This window comes from Amblyomma maculatum, chromosome 11, assembly GCF_055883805.1.
Source record: "Amblyomma maculatum isolate TAMU_Amacu chromosome 11, ASM5588380v1, whole genome shotgun sequence".
In the NCBI taxonomy this organism is placed as follows: domain Eukaryota; kingdom Metazoa; phylum Arthropoda; class Arachnida; order Ixodida; family Ixodidae; genus Amblyomma; species Amblyomma maculatum.
Genome location: NC_139354.1, coordinates 22,784,941 through 22,800,162, shown reverse-complemented (window position 1 = coordinate 22,800,162; position 15,222 = coordinate 22,784,941). Strand labels below are relative to the sequence as shown.

Below are 15,222 nucleotides of genomic sequence, written 5' to 3'. Positions count from 1 at the left end.
TGAAGCCTTTCGACCGTCCTCGAACCTGTTCCAGCCAGCCGTGGTGGGACCGAAATGTACCATTGGCATGGTCAAGGGTTCCATAGTGCAAACACTTTCGACGTGACAGAGACACACATCTAGCCTTTGATGCCCCCACCACCGTACTTCAAACCACCTCCCAGTCCTCCTCCGATCCCACCACCGTAGCCGAGTCCGCCGCCGTATCCGCCCCCTCCGCCATATCCGCCGAGTCCGCTGTGGGCTACAATGCCGCCACCTTGCTGCACCTGGTCCACGTGGTGGATCGTCCTCACGACGAACACGGGTCCGGCCACAGCCTTGGAGAAGCCAGGACCACCACGCAAGAGCGTCACGCTGCTGCCGACTCCAACTCCTCCACCGTAGCCACCTCCGTATCCACCGCCCAAGCCACCGAGTCCACCTCCGTAGCCACCTCCGTAGCCACCACCGTAGCCACCACCGTAGCCACCACCGTAGCCACCACCGAGTCCGCCCGCCAGGGCACAAACGACGAAGGCACACGCGAAGAGCACGGTGTACTGTAACGAATATATAGCAGTGAATGTATCGCCAGAGTGTTGACACAGCACCCGTAATCGATCATAAATACATGCTTAGAATATTTAAGGTGTGGGATTGAGTGGCGATTCCAAAATTGCAAACCGGTATCTACGGGGAAACATTGTCGCCTCAGCAGGCTGATTATTTTACGTGGTTACGAAAACAACGCGAAATACGTATCCTACAACACCAAGCGGTTACGGTTAGATGTTTTGGACTTCGGCGCAATGGTCTAGCGGTAAGCACAAAGGTATATTGTGAAAACCTGCTCCTTTACCACGTACACATCGCCACCAAGAATAGGGACGGGTTCTCGCTAGCGCATCTAAGCATTATACATCTGCTGCTTGAAGCGAATTTATTCTGATATCGCTTCTGGTGCAGATAACGGGGTTTGTTTTTTCTAAGGATTAAGGTTCTAGATGATTTGCTGCTCCGTCAGATCCTGATGTGGATCGATACCTCCCCTAGTGTCACCTTACAAACCATTCACTGTTTAAACAATGACCGTCTATTCAGAGTATGAAAGTTAAAAGCCTTTATTGCAATAAAATAACTTTTGAATATCCTTGTTTTCTCGTTCTGCTCTTCATAGTTCCAAGTAGAAAATGTATTGTTTACGTATGCCGTTTTCGAACAAGAGAGAGAATTGCCAATAATTGGCATTTTCAAAACACTATCACCTCAATGTGATTAGTATTTACAGCCGGTTTGTCTACACGCACGTCGTATCTATCATACGGCAGCCTTTTTTGTGATAGGCAAAAGTAAAAATACGCCGTATTATCCACGGTCTTCGGTTCTACCGAAAAGAAAAGAGCTTTCACATTCGCTACAGGCGTCAACATTTCTTAAAGAAAAAAAGTTAATTTACGGTCTTGAATATGCGCCACAAATTGGGCTACCATGTAAACTAGCCAGTTTGGCGAAATTTGTGGCAATGAGTTTAAATAAAAACCGCGAAATGTATAAACGCTAGTTTTCTTAAAGAAACTAAGGGGAGAAAAAGAACTAATCGAACAAATATTATTTCCATCACCTATCTACAGTTCACTTTTGTCTGGGCTTTTTTACGTGTTAATCCATCAAGAATACTGAAACCATCCGCACCTGTCTTCCCTGCATTAGTCAAACTGTGGACATGTGCATGTAACAGAAATACGTAAAAGGTTTTTACTAGGATTCGGAAATAAGAGTAAGGAGCGTCGTTTTCAAAATGCAAACCTTTGCTTACATATGCTTATATGCTTATGCATGCACATGTGTTGTAACACTGCAAAACTACTACATGAAAGGTAGACATAAAAAATTTATTGCGCGATATAAATCTGCACCTTATTGACACATATTTTCAAGTACACTGTTCAGTTGTACCGATAGAATATTCCTTCAGTTTTATACCCAAAAAAGTGCTCGTTTTTTTTTTTTGGATGAATTGATGATGTTTCTGCAAAGAGTTCTGTATATAACCTGAGAAGACATCATTCCCTGCCCAAAATCTAAAGTAAGATGTTTGCTTTCTGTATCAAAGCGCATTCCTTGCATTAAAAAGAAGGTATTTACTAAGAATGACTAGAAATTGTAACATTTTGTAGTTTGAATGCAACATATAAGCAACAAGGACGGCAGAATTTTCATTTCCCACTGTTTGCCATTCTTTGTGTCCGGTTATAATACTTGTAAAATAAAATAGGGTTTTGATTTTTCTGTCACCACATAAAGCGCGCATGGAGTTAGCTTACATATTCGATATGCTGAAAATAAGAAATAATTCATACCAGCGTCTTCATGGCGATCTGGCTCGGCGTTGTGGTCCCGGAAAACTGAGATGTTCTAGTTCGGGTTGGCTGCCTCTTATATACTCGTCACTCTTCCCAGTTCGTTTCTTTGTTAAATGGTTATGACGTATGCCCTAACGTAGGAAGCAATTTGCCGCTTCCTGATCTCGTTCCGTAGACAATAATTGAAACGAATATCGCAGGCTTTCCTCCTTACGTTCCCACCAACTATTAAGGATATACAGGTTATGCGTGAGTCGGGCGGAGCACGTTGTGTTCTAGCTGTTCTCGCATGTAGCTTGGCGGAAGTTTTTGCTCTGCTTTTACGTAGACACGGCGAATATTCCAGGAACACGCAATTGCTGCCAGCATCATGTAGAAATGTGCATGAATTGCAATCAAAGTGGCACATCGTGTTTATTTCGAGTTCACTGTTACGTGTATACTATACATTAAGAGGTACAGCAGAAAACCAGCGTATTCGGACCAGTCCCAAATAAGCACCTCACGTCGGAGAAGGTGCTCTACCAGGGGTGCGAGAGATTGTCAATATGGTAAGTACTTTGGCTCAAAATAAAGTTGAAGCGGTTAACGTGCATGAGCTCTTTCATATAAATTTGAACTTTAGGCCACGTGGTACCAACACGTTCATACTGCACATCCATAACATGTTTTAAGAGATTGGGTAAGAGGCAAAATTTAGGCACGCGTGTGGGACCTTTTTTTAGGTGTCTCAAACACTCAAAACATTTTAACGCCTTTTTAGGTGTCTTGAGTTTCACTATGAAGATTCTTTCAGGCACCTATGAGCCCTGAAAACAGGAGTCCTAACTGGAGTTTTTGATTTCAAAAAAGTGCATCGGGTTTCGCCAAAAACTAACAAAGCGAAAGAAAGAACGGCGGAAACGTTCAATCCAACTCGCTCAATCAAAGTCAGAAGTGAGCTTTTGCTACATTTCTGCGGTTTAATTTTCAAATGTTTCTTCTTCCTGTCTTTAAATAACGGGAGTAAAAACCTATTTACTTGTTACTTGCACTCTTCAAAGTAAAACAACTCAGTTTATTACCCTGTTCGTTTTCCTTGCCGCGCGTCATTTGTCATCTGCCTGCGGAAGACGTCGCTGCTTCTTCGCTCCCATCATCAGTCGCAAATTATCATGCCGCGTACTTCATGCAATTCAAAAAGCTTAAACCAAACTTTTGCCTTGAGTAAACTTTTCAAAACCCTGACTAGCCGAAACCCTGCTCCGTTTAGAAAGATGGGGATTGCGCCCGGGCGCAGCAAACGATCAGGTTAACGTATGCGTCACACTCTACCATGATGCTCGGTTCCTTTTAATTTGTTTGTTATGACGTTTGAGAAGTACTTTTCGTGTCGAGCATTCTAGGTTGTCTTGTTTCAACGACAGTACTACTGAGCCAGCGTGTATAGCGTGCGGAATAGATTGTCACATTGTCCAGGCAAGCTTGTGCAATACTGAGAAACGCCAGCTTATACAGCGCATGTGTAGGGTATGTCCGCCTTCTTAACATGTACCCATCGGGCCGTTTTAAAATGGTAGCTTCGAGATGATGTTGCACACTTAGTTCTGTCTTCAAAGCGCACGCCAACTGTGAACGCACGGTTGCCTACATGAGCACAGGAAAAACGAGAAAACATGCTTAGCATATTTTTTTGCATTTGCTTATATCGGCCGTCCTCCCGTCAGATGCCGCCGCCATGGGCGATACCCACGTGCACGTGTCGCCACGTTTTAAAATCACATCGGCCTTAAAATTGCGTTTAATATTTTCCCAATCTGCCCTTAGTCTACTCTGCTACTCCTCACACAAGGATGACATCGTAGGTGCACTGTGAAATCGTAAAAATGTTATAAATGCTTTGTTCAACCTATTTTCATGAGGAGCCATGGCACCTAAGAAGAAATGACCAAAGTTCTTAGTTCCGATTTCACAGCTCCGCTCGGGAGGTGGCTCCATCGGCTATCATGCATAGTGGTGCTATCACATATCTGCTGGCGTGGCAATTTGTTCGCTGCAGTGACGAAAAGATAGTCGGTTTTTCAGGCTCGTTTGGCGTGTATGTTACCTGTAGTGCCTTGCTTGTGAAGCGTTTACTAGGGTGAACATTTCGCACTTTAATCCAAGCGAGTTATATACGTAGCATTCTACGTTGCACCGGGTTACACAAAAGGCAAAAGAATCACTGCTACCGATTGTTATTTTTCAATCCCTCTTGATGATACATAGCAAGTACGGAAGGATATCTCACACTTCTAAGCCATATGTGAGCGTCCTTCTGAGGATGTCGTCATTATCAAGGACAGCAGCTACGTTTCTGAACCTGTGTAAGCGGTGCGAATTTGGAAACTCAGTATCACAGCGCTCCGTTCGCGTTAATGGTAGGGTATGTCAGGGGTTCTACATTTGGGCTAGCAGAGGAAGCGTAGTGAATGTGGCAAGTTGGGCGTGTTGGTACCTAGTTCTCAGATAATAGCAAGCTCGAACAAGACGGGGACCCGTCCTTGTCTTCTCGTCCTTGTCCCCGTCTTTTTTTGCGCTTCTATTTTCTAAGAATCGTAGTGAACGATAATAATTGGGGGACAACTCGAGTCGGGTGTACTGACCGAATAGATAAGCCTAGTAATAAATGCGCGTAACGCGGCTTCATAACGGAGTACTGGAAAAGCCTGAATTGAAGTTACACTGCACAGTGTACGCCTAACCCGTCCACTATGAAGTCTGCTTTGCAGTCATTTCGTGGCGCGGATGTGTCGTCTGCGTTCCCTTGTCGATCGAATGATTTTCGCTAGTATAGGAAGAAATATGACATTGAAGAATGACGCCGGTGGTGCACAAAAGACCCGGCATGAAAAAAAAAAGCTTACAGTCTTCTTCATTAAACCTGTATTTTGCGGAGTAAGCTGCAAGGCACGTAATATCAGCAACAAATGAGAAGCGGACGGTACAAATGGAATGCAGACCCAAACTATATTAGCTCTTGGACAGGAAACGGAAGAGAAGTTCAGTGACACTTCTATATGGTGTTCTTTGCGAATTCTAGTGACAATATTGTGCGGTAGTACTACGCTTCTCAAGCCTAAAATCTCATCATTCTGCTGTTTCCTTCAACTGTCTTGTTTTCATTTCAATTTCGCTGATGGTACATCACCGAATACTTGCAGAAAAGTCGGTATACAAAAAAAAAAGACCATGGTTTGCGTATGCTGAATGTTGACCATGGTCCTAGATGTGCTTTTCTCTGACAACAGACTACGCGCCAAGGTGCCATTCCATGCCGTCTGCTCTTCGCCTCGCCTGAACATTTTGTTTCGCGACCGCGTCGACTGATTGTGCCTCGTTTGGACAACTTCGGTGAGGATATCGGCAAGAGGAAGAACTCGTGCGTGAAGCTGCACCAATATAAGCAAAGGGGAGCGGAGGGAGAGAGCAGAGCGTAAAGCATAAGAAAAGACGCACGTTCGGCGTACTTGTTTCAAAATCGAGTCTGCAGCACGTGCCTCTCTTAAATCGGCGCTGCTTTCTTCCTTCCTCCGTGAGCAGTACGCACATGTGTAAGCTTTGCACCCGTATTTTGATGTGATAAAAAGCTCTGGGTTTTAAGATCTTAATCTTCCTGGCGCTCGAAACGTGTCGATTTCAGACGCACAAATAGGCTGCTTCATAAGAATCCAGATCGAAGTCAGCGCTGCTCCAGTTATTATCTGATACTGCGGATTTTGCCTTTTCTTGAGACCAGCTTCTTCTTCTAAACATATAAAGCACTCAGCGGGCCAAAATATCGGACGCTGTAAACGACTTGAAAGGATGCCGAAGCAGCACAAACCATGGCCCAAATATAGGTACGGTTCTGGAAACGTTCGGTGCTTTATAGAACCATTGCATTGCCAACATAATCCAACATTAGGTCGATGTTTCATGCTGCCTGAGTGTCAGCGTCATGGTGATGGACATTGGCACCAGTGATGACCAATGGATTGTAGAGATAATGTGTAGTGGTGTGAGCGCCGGCGCGTACCTTCTCCATGCGGGAAGTGAAGGAGGCTGCGGCTACGTTAACGCTACTATATTTGAGTATATTTTAACGGAATGCGACGCCAGACCACCTGAGCATCGCCGTCCTACTGGTTTCCAGCCGCAAGGTTCATGGGGGACAACCCAAAGATATCTTAGTGCACGTGTGGTCAACATAATCATATCTATCCCATGAACACCGTACCAGGACACCAACCTAGTTTCTTTCCCGATTCTACAAATTAAGGCATTTTGTCTGCTGATTCCACTGTGCCGAAACCTTATTCTTCATATCTTCTACTGACAAATCCTCTTATCATCAACACTTAAAACATTTTAACGCCCTTTTAGGTGTAAAGGGCTGCGGAAGTGTGAGAACGCTAACACTGTACGTGGAAAAAAGCGCAGCGGAAGTAAAGCAAGAAGGTTAAACAAAAGGAGGTTCCAGTTGGCTACCCTGCTTTGCGTAAAATGCAATAGGGGCATATAAGAAAAGGCGAAAGAGAGGAATGCGGTCTGGAAGTCACAAACTTCTGCAGCAGTATTCTGACCACTGTGAGAGGTACAGCGCCCTGCGGCCTCAGCAAAATACAGCATCCGCTTTTCGACGCCAAGCACAGTCCTGACGTTTGCTCGCCAAAAGATGTTCCACTGTGAAGCAGTGCTGCTCAGAGCACAGGATGTTAGCCCAGGCGAAGCGTTACACATTTGAAGATGGGAAAAATTTTAAAGTGAACCGTCAATTCGAAACACGACTCTCCTCACGGAAGTCCTCGATCACTGCTTATCTAATTAGCCTCTTAATTGCTTCGGGGAAGATTTGTGTACTGCGTTTGTGGAATATGTGTACTTTGAGTGTCTGCATTTCATTTTCGTTCTTTTGTAGTAAGCGATCGGGTTTGAGTTCTTTTTTGTGTATGCTACTACTGTTTAATATTTGCTACGAATATAATCATCTACCAATATGAAAAAAAATTACATAAAATATTATCACATTGCAGGAAAGTTCACATTGCTGTTTGTGGATCACGTAAATGAATGAATGCGTAGAAATATCAGTCACTTTTAGAAGTGTTTTAACATATGTCGTAGAAATCTGAGGTTATTTTCTGCATGTACACAGATTTCTTTGGCAAACACAACCCGCCTTAATAAATATTCACTAAACGAAGATATTAGAGATAGGAGGGTAACTTTCAGGCAACTACCAGATCTATTTCATAATATCTGTCCTGGACGACTCAATAGGTTGGCTAGTCATTTGTCAATTTATTAATGAGCAGTTGACAGCCGAGAGAGGCAAAGATATTCACTAGCGATTCAACATATCTACAAAGGAAATGTCCGCGAAATTTTTTAAGGATGCAACCTCAAAATTATTACCGACTGTGCTTTCCGTAATATTTGTAATAATTTAGCAGCTACTTACGCATGAAGATAAGAAAAGTACTTTATTTTCACCCTTAGTTTCTTGTTTTTAAACACCCAACCGATTTCGTTGCTGCTCAGCAACTCGCGGTAATAAACCGTATATAAAACCTTAACAGCAAGAACTGAGAAAGCACGGCTAGAAATAGTGCCTGAAATTTCCCGGGTGTTTTTTAGTGCATCTAATGTAGAATTTTGTTTGTACATGTAAGGAATCATAGTGCTAGGGCTACCTGATTTTCTGATGTATTTGAAACTTTTCTGCAGTTTCAGTGAAGTAGATTTCCAAAACGTACGATGAAAAGATGCACTCTAGAAATGCACTCTAGGCATTTTCCGCTGTGCTCAGGGAGATGAGAATGGCATTTTGAGCTCATCTGGTGACAGTTTCAAAACATCGTCAAACGGAAAAAACTTCGATTTCTTTGTTTTATAAGAACCCGTTCTCGCAAAGCTTGACAAACGACAGTTTTATTGCTTGACGTATCTGTTAAAACCAAATGCTACAATTGTGGTCGTGTTTTTTTTTTGTTTTTTTTTTGTCAGAGTAACTAGTGTCTGTCTACTTTCTCATTAAAGGGCTCATAGGGGCGTATTGATGTTGAAGGATGACACTATTGAAGCTAAACTCTCAGCATGGAGTCATATATCGAGACTTACCTGTCAGTTTGCGGATTATTCTGTGTATGGTCCTTGGCGAAGTGCAACCGTTGTAGGGCGGACAGTTAGACGAAGCGTCTACGCTAGGTTCTTACATCGTGGCGGTCAAAGACATGACGTCACCTGGATCGTGCCGGGCAGCGAGGGACTTGTGATGTCAGCTTTATCTCTCGACAGTGACAAACATACGAAAACAAATGAGCTTAGTTCTTTCCTTTCAATTTCATAAATGTTTGTCGCAATAATCAGTATGGGCAGTGCACCTCTTGCTTCTTTCCAAAACCTCAGCTCTAACGGTTCGTTTAAGTATCACTAAGTGATCACTACAGCCTGCAGCAGACAGCGTTGAGTTGCTGAATCTGCTTTTGTCGCATACTAACAGCTGCTGGCAAAGTAATGCAAAAAAACAAGCAAATGTGATTTATAATTATTTCTACCCTCGCTCCGGACATGTGGCTGTTCATTCTTTGCGTAATTATTTATGCACGCTTCGGTAGGCTGTGCGACGTCGGCGCTCGAGACATAGCATCCCCATCATAATCATCATCATCATCATCATTTTGCTACGCCTTTCTTTCTGAGCATAGGCTAATGCCCTACCCGACCGCAAGTTATCTTGGCATTACATACCCTGACGATGCTCATTTCTTCTTGATTTATATTAGAGCTTCATATCAACCTACTACTGTTATGAGAACCACTGTACTCTGTGCCATTTTTTAAAAGGTGCTGAGAAGGCATGTTCCTTTGTAGCACTAATACAGCAGTATCGTCCTCTGCATTCTTCATCTTTTCTTTTTTAATTCTGCTGTCAACCCTACTGAAAAACCCAAAGTTCGACGGGGCAATAACCTCAAAAATCTCATCTCATCGCATAGACTCTCATGCGGTTAACATCATTATCGTAAAATATTGTACATAATTTATGATAATGAGCATGAAACTGAGACCTTATGCAATTATATGCGACTTGTATGTGATTTCTTATGTGAATTGAGTGAGATTATGTGAGAAATTGTGAGGTTATCGCCTCATACAATTCTTTCAGTAGGGAAAGCATGTACAACACCACTCCATCGCTATCACTCCTTTTAACTTTCCTAAATCCCTGTCGTGACACTGTCGTAACAGAGTGACTACCACCTGCCAATGAAGTCCCATTAGTGAGTTTTTTCAACCGGTGTTTCAATATATTCGGTGTTTCAGGACAACCGCTCTTAAGTTTTAAAGGCCGATTCTTTTCTCTCACTATATTTATAAAGCCGATGTTTAATTGTCACCTCGAGGCTTCTTTCGCACAGACAATTACGTCGTCGACACTGGACAGTTTTCACTTTTATGTTACAGCTGATATCATTAAAAAGCAGTGTAAAGCCAGGTCGATATTCAAGATATTTCAATGCAATAAAGAGTAAGAAGTGGCTTTGGTTATGGCAGTCTCGTCCTATGTTTTATATCCTACATCTTGAGAATTACTTAAGCAGCACAAACTAATCCACAGATGTAGCATACATATTCACCAGAGGCCCAAACCTACAACTAAGAATGAACGCCGCAAGGAGGCGTTTCTTTCCTCTCTGTGCACTCTACCAGTGCGCGCGTAGGCATTTAGCGTGGATGTCCATTATGTATACGGCTGACGAGTGAAATGATGTCAACGGTTTCTTCGTCAGCAGCTGGATCTAAATAACACAGCTTCTTGGACAGTTCTATGCTGATTGTTTTTTTTTCAAGAAGTTTGTGTGTGTGTGTGGGGGGGGGGGGGCGAAGCTGTTAAATGACAGCGGCCGTTGAACAAGTCACAAAATGATGAGTCTAAATATTTATTCCAAACTTCCGCAGCGTTTCAAGTCGACAAGATGTGTTCATTCTGAGTATAATTTCCTGGAACCTTGGCGATGATGGAAACTATTATGTCGTTCTCGTGAGACGTCTCAGAGCGAAGTCACTTGCCGTAGCTGCTGACAGCTTCCATGAAAACGCGTGATTCAGACCGCCGTTACGGATAATATTACTACCGCTTGGTCCATTGAGCCAACCAGCTAGCCGTTGAGAGCAACAGTGCCATAATTAAGACGACTACCAAGTCCCCTCCGTATCTGATTTCACCGCCGTGGCCCCCCAATCCGCTGTGCGCTACAATGCCGTCTCCTCCGTGCACCTGGTTCTCATGGCGAATCGTCCTGACAACGAACACGGGTCTGGTCACAGCCCTAAAGAAGCCAGGGCTACCACGCAGAAGCGCTACACTATTTCCAACTCCAACGAAATAGCCAAGGCCGCCTCCATAGCCGCCACCGCAGCCACCTCCGTATCTTCCCCCGTAGCCTCCCAGTACACCGCCCACCATAAAATATATAGCTCAAGCCATCTAGGCAAGCAACGGTGATAGATATTACACGACGCTATATTTCTGAATAAATGGAGATGATCGTGCAATGACAAAAACAAAGCCATTGATCTCAATGACAGGTGAAATTCATTCTTGTGCATTTATTCCAACCTCTCTGACGTTTCAAGTTAGCGGGATGAGATATCTTCAGAGAATTCTTTGGAGACGATGAAGGAAGCCGCACAATGTTTCCTTCCACGAAAAAAGCTTGGTGACCGGCTTTCAGGCATCTGTTGCCGCTTCTTGACAGCTAGCCCTTGATAGAAGCACCGCCGTATTTCAGACCACCCCCTAGTCCTCCTCCGTAACCGATGCCGCTGCCGTAGCCAACTCCTCCGCCATATCCGCCTCCACTGCCGTAGCCTCCGATTCCGCTGTGGCCCACGATGCCGCCTCCTCGTTGAACCTGGTTCACATGGTGAATCGTCCTGACGACGAACACGGGTCCAGCCACTGCCTTAGAGAATCCAGGGCCACCACGCAGTAGCGTTACACTACTTCCAACTCCAACTCCACCGCCATAACCAACGCCGCCACCGTAGCCGCCACCGTAGCCACCTCCGTAGCCTCCCAGTACACCGGCCACAGCGCAAGCAGCTGCTGCAGATCCAATAAGGAGGATAGCCTATAGGGAACAAACCGAAATACGGTTACTTGCAAATTCTTGAAAAACCACTGTTTTATGACGTGAAGCTCTTCCACATGGAATTTTCTCAATTAAATTATGCAGATCACCGGAAAGGTATAAAAATCTGATAACAAATATTTAAGGACGGTTGACCTGCAGGAGGAATGTTCGTCGATATTCGAGGTTTGCAGTTATACACTGAGACTGTGTTAAAATAGAAAACTGTTACAACTATTTTGCTGTTACGGTAAGATTTTGTACACTCTAAAACGCTCCTCGAGAGAAATGTTCACTTCTTCTTGGAAGAGAAGCCTAGATAACCTCACAACGTTACTTATTAACGCTTTTGATTCTTTTAGTCTGCCTTAATTTACCGACAGAGATTGCACGATAAAACCAATTTTCCTTATTTGAAGGGAAGGAAGCCATTTGTGAGACCGCATTAGTCTTGGAGCTACGATCCGCCTAACAAACAACATAAAATGCTTGCACTTGAGCTGATCATGTCTAGGGAAGACACATTTCAAAGCAGGTCTTCCTTTCCTCACAGCTTCAAGCGTTTCATCGCCTCTGTATTCCATACACCTGCCCTCTGCCGGTAAAAGAAATTTGCACAACCATTGCCTTTTTTGGTGCGAAATGTAGAGCTGTCCTATCATTTCTGCTGATTTTAAAAATGTGTTTCCTTAAATTGGCATATGTAAGAAGTAACCCTTATAAAATCTGCATTCGCGAGTGCTTGAGAAGCAGTGTTTTTCAATGTGGCACGCTATATTTGCATTGGCTTTCACAATTCCATCATATCCCTATGTTTATATTTACTAGCTATTGCGCAATTCTCCACCTCAAAACATAAGCCCAAAGACATGTCTACACCGCCGTGCGCAATAAAACTATAACGCGATGAGGCAAAACTCGCCCTAATCAAAGATATTACGAAATAAATTTTGTATTCTGCTGTGTAATATAGATAAACTCACGATGGATCTCTTTAAGACTAAATTAGTTTCGAATTATTGCAAGCCTTCTTGGCATTGACTGTTCCCTGCGGCTATCTAAAACCTTTCAAGAAGTCATTTAAACTATACCCTATATTTTAAATACCACAGATCGTCTAAGTGCAACTGCTTGAAGCATCTCAACCAGGTTTTCGGAACGACAGAGAGGTTGTTACATTTTCACTTTCACTACATATACATGTGACTTAAGAAATAGACATGTTCTACTTTAAAGGTTTCAGTGCACGAGTTCTCCCTTCGCTCTATCGATTTTGGCAATGATAGGGAATAGGCTCTAAACGTTTCTGCCACAAAGCTCGAGCGGGCCCAACCACAGTAGTTACTCCCGTAAGATGAAATATATCGTACCAATGTCTTCATTGTGCTGATGCTGTGGGCTGCAGGCTCAGAAACCTGCAATGTCTTGGTGTGGCTAGCAAGCTCTTTATATACCCCTCACTCACTCAGCTCTTTCTCTGTTAATTACATCGACATGACATAAATACAAGCCTAGGAGGTAATTTGCCGCTTCGCGATCTCATTCCTCAGCGAATCATTGAAACGTAAGTTGCAAGGTTTCTCCCTCACACTTACACAGATCTAGCGAGGGTACGCAGCCTATAGCGTTATTAACCTGGACTACATCGCTTCATTCTAAACCTTCTCTCTCATATCCTCACGGAATGCAGAACGTTTATACTGTTTCCCGAGTGGTTAATTTTATGCGTTGGTTCTGAGCGTTGATCCTCAGTACGGCGCGAGCCAACGCGCCGTACGTGTTAATTTGATGCGGGACGTGCTTAAATGGAGTGAAAACATCAAATTCTGGTTCTGTTGTGTAAATTGCTTTGGTAAACCGTAATAATTGAAAATGAAATAATAAGACACATGTTTGCTATCTAATCGTAGCTCAAAAGTTCACGTTATAGACGATGCTACCTATTCATCATGCTTTTTCCGTTCAGACTGGGACCGTAGAAAGACAAGAAATGGAAAGCTGTTTAAAATATCGGCTTGCATGATTATTGGGTTCTTGCATAGGTTGTAATTGAGTTCTTTAATGTTACCGCTTGGAAAATTTAACTCAGGATCCAATAATAAGAAATGGCGGTGCTGATTGGTGAAGAAATCGGCTTTTATATATAATGGCGGCGCCCGTGGCCATTAAAGTAAACTGTGTCTAACTCGCAAACTTGAGTGTGTTCGTTAATGCACAATCACCTGGCAAATAAAATCAGTTAAAGAGAAAAAACAGCAAAAATTATTATGCATAACAGTTGTAGAGATAGTTAAGATGCAATAAAAGGAAAAAAAAATTCAGAAGGCATTGAGGCCATGAGCAGATAGAGTTTATTGGCATCGTCTGGGTAGCTCCACAATTCACAAGAAGCCGAAAACTGTATGCTGAAACGAGTCGCTTTTTGAAGCGTGGGTTCCCAACTGGTATGATGAAAAAGCTCTGCAATTGTGTGCCTATTAAAGTAGCAAAACACTGGCCAAGATACGTTATGAGATTGTGCTAGAAATTAGAAGATCTTGTATCATATAGCACGGTTGAACAGTACAATACAAATGAAAAGAATATAATATATCTAAAAAAAAGTGATTTTCATAAATTCGCACTTTGTTTCGTCTTCTAGGAGAGCTTGTCATATTTTACATATTTTCCGCTATATTCAGTTTGCCTTGAATGAAAATCTCCCTCCTTTCGCGTAGTTAATGACAGGCTTTCAAATTTAGGTCCTATGTGGTGCTACGGTGTTTTGTATTTCTTGAAAGAATCGGTAATAAAGCGAAGTAAAAATTTTGTAGATGAGAAGTTCATTACTGTGCCGTAACAGCCTTGAATGTGGAAACTGAAATAGACTAAAAATGTCTTATTACTACTGCCTGGTGGTTGAGATTTACAATTTTTTCGCTACGCCTTTTATTTTTTTATTTTGTCGACCAAAACACACCATCGCGGTCGCTGCACACGGTTTCCAGCATCAGACTACATGAAAACGGCCGCATGTCCTGATCGAAAAAATGTCGGTAAATTTTTTCTACGGCGTTTTTACCAGAACGGTGATGGCGCCGAATGTTTCAGACAGCAATGTTCCCATTGCACTGGAAAATTTTGATTCCTAAATACCACTGCTTTCTCCCCCCAAGTAAAGATTCCCTGCAACCCTAATGCGGAGGTAATTATCCAGTTACTATATAGTCAACCAGAATATGCTTGAAAGAGGCTTCTTTGATAACATTTCATGAGAAAGTGATTTGCATCTTTTATTAGAGAATTAGTTTTCCGCACACAAAATGTATATTGCAAAAGAATGTCCCTGTAAAGACATGTGCGTCATTGAGGGTGTGTCCCAGAGTGTAGGTCCCACATTCTCACCAGCGAATTTGGAGTGCAATGTATATAGCTGTGGCATCTTTATTGTGTGCTGCTCTAGCCCCCGCGACACGCCTTTCCCGGCTGCTTTACAAATTAGCAGGCCATAAATTCTTCACATCTGCTTAAGAACCGCATCGCTGTACAGTTCGGCTGATGGTAACCTTGTTAGCTTTTTCGCGTGTCTATAAAGACTCCTATAATATGCGAACACATGGGGTCTATCGATGGGCTCCTGGTAGATCGGCATGGATTTACGTGGCCTTTTCCCAACGTCGACGTAGAATATGCATCATCAAAAGATCTGAACCCAGAACGCATCACTTAATTATCGAATGTGTGTGAGCTTGATACATAAA

The 15,222-nt window shown here is 43.1% G+C and overlaps 2 protein-coding genes across 2 annotated transcripts; both read right to left on the bottom strand.

Annotated features, from left to right (window-relative positions):
- Nucleotides 1-119: 119 nt before the first annotated feature.
- Nucleotides 120-10,815, bottom strand: LOC146173114 (uncharacterized). Its single transcript, XM_084585130.1, has 2 exons — nt 10,549-10,815; nt 120-542 (listed from the first exon to the last, which is right to left on the bottom strand). Exons 1-2 carry the CDS (start codon nt 10,813-10,815, stop codon nt 120-122), a joined length of 690 nt encoding a protein of 229 aa, XP_084441256.1.
- A 292-nt stretch (nt 10,816-11,107) lies between these two features.
- Nucleotides 11,108-14,588, bottom strand: LOC146173113 (uncharacterized). Its single transcript, XM_084585129.1, has 2 exons — nt 14,544-14,588; nt 11,108-11,482 (listed from the first exon to the last, which is right to left on the bottom strand). The coding sequence occupies exons 1-2, from the start codon at nt 14,586-14,588 to the stop codon at nt 11,108-11,110; spliced, it is 420 nt and encodes a 139-aa protein (XP_084441255.1).
- Nucleotides 14,589-15,222: the final 634 nt, after the last annotated feature.

Coding starts and splice junctions, on each gene's coding strand:
- LOC146173114 (XM_084585130.1), bottom strand. CDS start 10,815: ATGGTGGGCGGTGTACTGGGAGGCTACGGGGGAAGATACGGAGGTGGC. Junction 543..10,548: donor TCAGATACGGAGGGGACTTG/GTAGTCGTCTTA, acceptor TATTCGTTACAG/TACACCGTGCTCTTCGCGTG.
- LOC146173113 (XM_084585129.1), bottom strand. CDS start 14,588: ATGGGAACATTGCTGTCTGAAACATTCGGCGCCATCACCGTTCTG. Junction 11,483..14,543: donor TCGGCGCCATCACCGTTCTG/GTAAAAACGCCG, acceptor TGTTCCCTATAG/GCTATCCTCCTTATTGGATC.